The sequence below is a fragment of the Tupaia chinensis genome, unplaced genomic scaffold, assembly GCF_000334495.1.
Source record: "Tupaia chinensis unplaced genomic scaffold, TupChi_1.0 Scaffold143732_1, whole genome shotgun sequence".
Taxonomy (NCBI): domain Eukaryota; kingdom Metazoa; phylum Chordata; class Mammalia; order Scandentia; family Tupaiidae; genus Tupaia; species Tupaia belangeri.
In genome coordinates this window covers 94,630-102,116 of record NW_006203581.1, presented here as the reverse complement: position 1 = coordinate 102,116, position 7,487 = coordinate 94,630, and the positions used below count along the sequence as shown (strand labels likewise).

Below are 7,487 nucleotides of genomic sequence, written 5' to 3'. Positions count from 1 at the left end.
ATAACAAAATACCATAGACAGGGTGGTTTAAACAAAAGACATTTATTTTTCACAGTTCTTATTCAAATTACAAGGTGGTATGGGAAGTGTTTTCCCTTTCCCAGATATCTTGACAGCAGGCTTGCTGGGTACTATGGACTGAATGGTGTCCTTCTAATTTCCATATATTGAAGCCCTTACCCCAAGTGTGACTGCATTTAGAGGTGAGATCTTGGCGAAATAATTACCTTTAGATGATGTCATGAGGGTGAGGTTAAGGGCTTAAACATATGGAATTTGGAAGGACACCATTCAGTCCATAGTACCCAGCAAGCCTGCTGTCAAGATATCTTGCAAAGAAGGGGACCAGCAGTTAGTATAATGGCTATGTCTCTGGACTCCCATGTAGCCAATTGTGGTTCGAGTTCCGGACTGAGTGGCTTGAACTCACGCCGGGCACGTGGGCATGCGGGCCCAAGATCCCCAGAGGAGAATGGAGGCGAAAGGATTGTGGCGTGAGGGGGTGATTTCTCGCTTTCTGTCTCTGTCTCTCTCTGTCTGTCTGGCGAGCGCACGCGCCCTATAGCAAAAAAAACCTCTCTCAAAAAAAAAATAAAAAAGATATCTTGCGAAGGGAAAACACTTCCCATACCACCTTGTAATTTGTATCAGACCTCTGTGAAAATTAATAATTCAACAGATACCTCTTTACCCACTTGTCTGAGGTATAAATCTGAGAGGCACAAATTAGTTATCATCCCTAGTAGCCAGTCACCAAATTCTATGTTATCTTCTATTTCTCATCTTTGTCCCTTCTTCATTTCCTATACTACCCTAGTTTATCTCCATCATTGTTTCTTACCTGGTATATTTTATTAGTCTCCTGACTGGTCTTCCTTTCAGTCAGTTCCCCCACATTCTAGCCAAAGCATCCCTTTTCTTTTCTTTCTTTTTTTTAATGGCTCTAGGCAAAATGATTAAGGTTTATTTTTTCTATAGTAATTTTAAATTATCTATCATTCAGCATAATAAGATACCATTTCAATGGTGTGGTCATAAAGGCTTTTATTTTGCTAAAGACCATTTCTTGACTGAATGACTTCAATAGAGTCTAAATCAAACAATCCAGTTGTCCCAGTTCTAACTCCATTCTGAGACCAACTATCTATCACTCAATTTCTTTTAAAGTGTAAATCCTTTTATTTTTTTAAGGTTTTTGCTATAGGGCTTGTGGGCTGGGAGATAGATAGAGATCATGAAAGAGAAAGTTAGAAATCACCCCCTGTGGGATGGATGGCCACACTACAATCCTTTCTCCTGCATTCTCTTGAGATTTCTGGCATGCATGTGCACCTGGTGTGAATTTCAACTTAACAGGTCTGAAACTTGACCTGCCGTTGACCATGTGGGAGTCCAGCAATGTGGGAGCCCAGCACCTTAACCACTATGCCACTTTTTGGCCCCTGAAGTGTAAATCTTGTCACAGTCTCCCCAGGCTAAAGCCTTCTGATGCTTATTTTATCTCTAGGCCCTTGTTCTTGCTGGTTCCTCACTTCGAAACATTCTTTGCTTACTCTTCACCTTGCTACCTCTTTTTTATTCTTAAGGTCTCAGATCAGAGATCACTTGTTTCAGAAAGTATTAACTTAATCATTATGTGCTCTTCTATGTCCCCAGAGCACCATGTACTGCCTTTAACTTTCTTATAATCCTGTTTTCCATGTTATACTGGAATTCCTTGAACTGTGATCCTTGTGAAGGCAGGGATTTAGGATTTTGCATTTTTATATCCTAAACATCCAGTACAGTAATTGACTCAAAGATACTCTGAAAAATGTTGAAAATTTGGTAAAAATGATATTACTTTGAGATCTTAAGAAAAATCAAGGAAGATTATATGGCCCATTGGGGGTTAAATCTTAATTACATGTCCTCCTAAAATATCATCTTTTATTCAGGCCTTAAGAGTCCAATTATGCTTTTACAGCTATCATTTTAATGGGTAATATGTCCTGTTGTGCTGTGTAGCTAGGGTAAAGACCTTCTTTAAATTTATTGTTTTCTCTTATAGTTTGACTTGAGAGAAACAGTTGTATGTGGGAGGAGACAGAGAGAATAGACTGTAAATAATGTGATGTTGGCAGTACTGAACTTGGATATACATAGATAGAAATAAATAAGATGTTGCTTATAAATATAGTAAGTTTTATATTTTTTATTCTACAGTTATTTGTTTCATTACATCTGCCAAGACAGGATTGTATACCTTTGTATCACTGATGATGTAAGTAACTTGAAGCTATATTTCTCTTTAACAATGTATAATGTTTATATAGTCAGTTCTTAATTATCTATACCTATGGTGGATAAAGATGATACAAATTTTTAAAAAGAATTATTTAATTTTTTTTATCATTATTTTTTAATTTGCTATAGGATACTTGCACTTACCAAAGAGAGAAAGTGAGAAAGCAAGCTGCCAGGTCCAGCACTCGAACCTCAGCTCCCCATGTGGGAGTTCAGTGCCCTAACCACCATGCCACTTACTATCCCCAATGCAAAATTTTTATGGTTGGACTTTTTTTTATATTTTCTGTTTGTCATGTAGAATTGCAAATGAAAAGAAAACTTGATAACTGCAAATCAGCTCATTTTTTGAAGGGTTTTAGCTTTAACCTCTTTTTTTTTTCTTTTTTTTTGAGAGATTTTCACTGTAGGGCGCGTGCGCTCGCCAGACAGACAGAGAGAGACATAGAGACAGAAAGCGAGAAATCACCCCCTGGGGGGATGGTCACGCCGCAATCCCTTCTCCTCCATTCTCCTCTCGGGATCTTGGGCACGCACGCACACGCGCCCGGCGTGAGTTTTAAGCCACCGGGTCCGGGACACAAACCGCGGTCGACTACGTGGGAGTCCAGCGACATAGCCATTACACTAACTGCTGGTTCCCTAGCTTTAACCTCTTGTGACTTCTATGTTTATCCTATTTTATAGTGAGAATTAGTGTTCATAATTATGATTCTTTTGCATCAAAGCCTCTTAAAAATGTTTAACTAGAATATTGAATTAAATAGAATATTTCATTTTTCCAGCCATTCATTAATGAATTTTTTAATGCACATGGGCTTTGGAAAAACAAAATCACAATACATTATGATCAGCTATGTAAACCTGTAATCTTCATTGGTTAGGTTGTGTTTTTGAGTATTTGGAGGCTCTAGACCCAAAATGATTAATAAATGTCATCAAGGTCCTTTCTCTCCTCTGCTCTCATCACTGTTATCTTTTTTCCATACAGGCTCTCCTTATTGTTGCAAGGAATTATATGTTTGTTTATTTATGTCCCGAGAAGAGGAGCTATGCATTACTGAGTCTCTTATTATAGTAATAAGGAAACTTTCTCTGCACACCTCTGCCCCCAACCCACTTCGGAAATGGACTTTCTTTGATGTCTTAGTGCCTTCATGTTTATTTCTAAACTGCTCCTTGACAAAAGGCATGGAATTGGCATGATATTCATACTCAGGATTTTCTTAAATTTTATTATGTCATACACCCCTTTATCATCCTTGGACCCCTCTCAGAATATTTGTAAATATAAAAAATAAAACAAAATAAAACTAGTCACGGAATATTGAAATATTTATGTACAGAATATTCAAAATATTATAGGGGGCTAGCAGGTGGCATGGTGGTTAATGTGCTGGATTCCCACATAACTGACCGTTGTTCAAGTCCTGGACTCAACAGCTTGAAAATCACACCAGGCACACGTGCGTGTGTGTGTGTGTGTGTGTGTGTGTGTGTCCAGAATCCCAATATGAAAATGAAAGAGAAGAAATTGTGGTATGGCCATCCCCACTAGGGGGTGATTTCTTACCAAGAGGAGAATAAAGGAGAAGGAATTGTGGCATGGCCATCTTGACTAGGAGGTGATTTCTCACTTCCCCTTTCTCTGTCTGCAGCAAGTGTATGTACTCTATATGGCAAAAGCCAAAAAAAAAAAGTATTTTCTAATTATTGATACAGTAATGTATATTTTTTGTTTGTTTTTGAAAGGGTATGAACACTTGCCAGAGAGGGGAGAAAGAAAGTGAGGAAGCACTCCTCAGTGAGGATGACCATGCCACAATCCCTTCTCTCCCATTCTTCTGTCAGGATTTTGGGCATGCACGCACACATACACATATGCCCGGTTTGTTTTTCAGTCCTCCAGGCCTGGGGCTTGAACCCCATAGTCAGCCATGTGGAATCCAGCCACCTTAACCATCACACCACCTGACTGACCTATATATGCTTCTTTATGAACTTACTAACAAGATCTAGTTAAGAGTCTAATGATTTGGAGCCAGCAAATGGCATGGTGGTTAAGGTGCTAGACTCACAAATGGCTAACCGTAGTTTGAGGTTTGAGTCTCAGACTTTGTGACTCGCTTTCTCACTTTCCCTCTCCTTCATCCTGTTTCTCTCTGGTGAACACACATGTCCAAAGGCAAATAAAAAATAATTTTTAAAAAGTATAATGATTGATAATTTTGAAATGGTGATGAGTATAAATGGTATTTTGATTTAGCTATAACTATGATGATATATAAAAAAGATTTCTATTGGTCACAAAGGTACAGGTACTTTTTAATACTAATTTTTAAAAATTATTTTATTTAACTTTATTCATTCATTTATTTATTTCAATTTGACCAGAGAGGGATAGAGTGACAGTGAGAGAGAGAGAGAGAGAAAGCAAGCCACCAGGTCTAGGACTCGAACCACAGTCGCCCATGTGGGAGTCCAGCACCCTTAACCACCAAGCCACCTGCCGTCCCTAATACTAATATGGTTTGTTATGTACATTCACAACTGAAATTTAGGTTAAATATTTATGAAAATAGCAATAATTATTTTTCTATTGAAGTAAGAGAGCTACTTGAATTTGACCATTGCCCTCAGTTTAGGAACCCTTGGCTTAAACTAAGCATTTTAGGTGAAAAGGAAATGATGGTCAACCATAGTGATCATAACAATGATTTTTATTCCCAGTATTTCCTAAAATTAGAATAAAAAAAATCCAACTGTATCTGAAATGACTGATAGGAAAGAGCTTGGAGTAGATGAAAAACATGGAATCTGAGATGGTCAGAGTTTAGCTTCATATTTCTTGAGTTAAAATTTGATACACACAGAAACACACATAAGCATGCTTACTTTTTGACTGGCTGGGACTAGATAAGGGTATGTCACTTGATCTTTTCAAATGTATCAGCACTATGGAAAGAAATCAATTCAAAGTTCATGTCAATAGCATTATTTTTGTCATGTGAAGACTATATCATTATTGATTTGTTGAAAATCTTGTGTTGGGCTTTTTAATAGATTCTATGAAAGATATGGAGAAAATAAAACCCGATTCCTAACCTCAAGAAGTTGATAACCAGGTCAGCCCTGTAGCCTCATTAAGGGAGCCAGATCTCATGTCCTACTGTGGGTTCAAACCCAGCCCTGGTGGCTTGAAAAACACACTGGTCATGTGTGAGTGCATGCCTCAAATCCTGATGGGATGATGAAACAGAAGAGATTGCAGTGTGACCATGCCCCTGTTATCTTCATTTGGCAATAGCTATACATATTTGGATTTAACTCTTTCATTCACTCCTTGTTTGACCTTTAGCAAGTTACTTACCTTTTCAGAGTCTGTTTTCTTATCTGTAAAATGGAATCAATGCTAGTATTTATGCACAGAGTCATTGCTCAGTAAATGTTATCTGTTTTATCATCCACATTATCTTTTTTTTAACTAAGTGTGAACTCTGTGTTGGTCTCTTCAGGATTTTGAACGTTCCCGAGCCTTTAATTTTCTGAATGAGATAAAGAAGAGGTTCCAGACTACTTATGGTTCAAGAGCACAGACAGCACTTCCATATGCCATGAATAGCGAGTTCTCAAGTGTCTTGGCTGCACAGCTGGTAAGATCTTTCTTGGGTAAGATATTTGATTCATATCATCTTCTGTATTATCTTGATGCACCATGAATATAGGGGTCCCTGGCCTGCAGTATACCTTTTCTGATTGTGTTATAGTAAGCCAAAATTATGAAACTTTCCTGATTAAAAAAATGCAAAGAGTTCATTTTAGGGTAGAAAGTTAATAATCAGTGATATTCTGTATTAGTAGTAGTCTGAATATCTCAAGATTAGAAAGAACATCAAAGATCATCTAGTTCAACTGTCTATCTAATGCTTAGATCTACTGAACACGCCAAAGGATCTTTTAATCAATACATAAACTTTCTACCTTTCCTTGAAGCAAATATAATTTTTGAACAGCTCATATTAATCTGTTCATTTGTATGCATCTCTAAATTTCAGCTCAGTGAAATTTTACATGTGTATGTATACCTATGAAGCACCACCAAAGTCAGAAGAAAGCATTTCCATTACCTTTAAAATTCCCTAACGAGGGACCAGCAGTTGGCGTAATGGCTATGTTGCTGGACTTCCATGTAGTCAACTGCGGTTTGAGTCCCGGACCTGGTGGCTTAAACTCATGCCGGATGCGTGTGCATGTGTGCCCAAGATCCTGAGAGGAGAAAGGATTGTGGCGTGGCCATGCCCCCTGGGGGGTGATTTCTCACTTTCTGTTTCTCTGTCTCTCTGTCTTTCTGGCAAAAACAAACAGAACAAAACACACAAAAAAAAAAAAAAAAAAAAAGAAAAGCACCTTAACGAGGGACTAGCAGATGGCATAACAGTTACATAGCTGGTTGCTTTCAGTCTTTCAGCTAGCATGAGTAAAGCTGCTGTGAACCTCCCATTTAAGTTTTTACATGGACATGTATTTTTATTTCCTTTTGTTAAATACCTAGGAATGGAATTGCTGGGTTGCTTGGTAAGTGATGTGTAATTAAAAAAATACTTTTTTTTCCAAAAGTGTTTGTACCTTCTTACATTATCACCAGCAATTCTAGTGTCTCTGCATCCTTGTCAACACTTGCTGTGTTCTTTTTAATTTTAGCCATTCTAGTAGTTGTGAAGTAGTATCTTATTGTGGTTTTAATTTGCATTGTTATGATGAGAAATGATGTTCAGTACCTTTAAAATGCTTAATTTTTATTCATGGGACTATTTGAGTACAAAGACATATATACTCTGGCTCTAATTTTATTGTGAATTAGAAAAAGACATATTGGGGACCAGCAGTTGGCATAATGGCTATGTCCCTGGACTCCATGTAGTCGACTGCGGTTTGAGTCCTAGACCTGGAGGAGAAGAGACTGTGTTGTGGCCATGCCCCCTGGGGGGTGATTTCTCGCTTTTAATCTCTCCCTTCTCATCTTTCTGGTGAGCGCATGTGCTCTGTAGCAAAAACCTCTCCAAAAAAATAAAGAAAGAAAAAGACATATTGCAATTGATATATATTTTTTACTTCTGTTCTTTATAATAGTATTTTTGAGAATTACACACACATACACACACACACACACACACACACACACACACACACACAGGGTCATA

General features: G+C 37.8%; 1 protein-coding gene across 1 annotated transcript in view; it reads left to right on the top strand.

Annotated features, from left to right (window-relative positions):
• Window positions 1-7,487, top strand: part of LOC102486152 (vesicle-associated membrane protein 7) — a gene marked incomplete in the record, with an annotated part of 96,323 nt that overhangs the window by 12,063 nt on the left and 76,773 nt on the right. Inside the window, 2 exon segments of the mRNA XM_014582683.2 lie at window positions 2,206-2,263; window positions 5,802-5,939. Coding sequence (XP_014438169.1) covers window positions 2,206-2,263; window positions 5,802-5,939 — 196 coding nt within the window.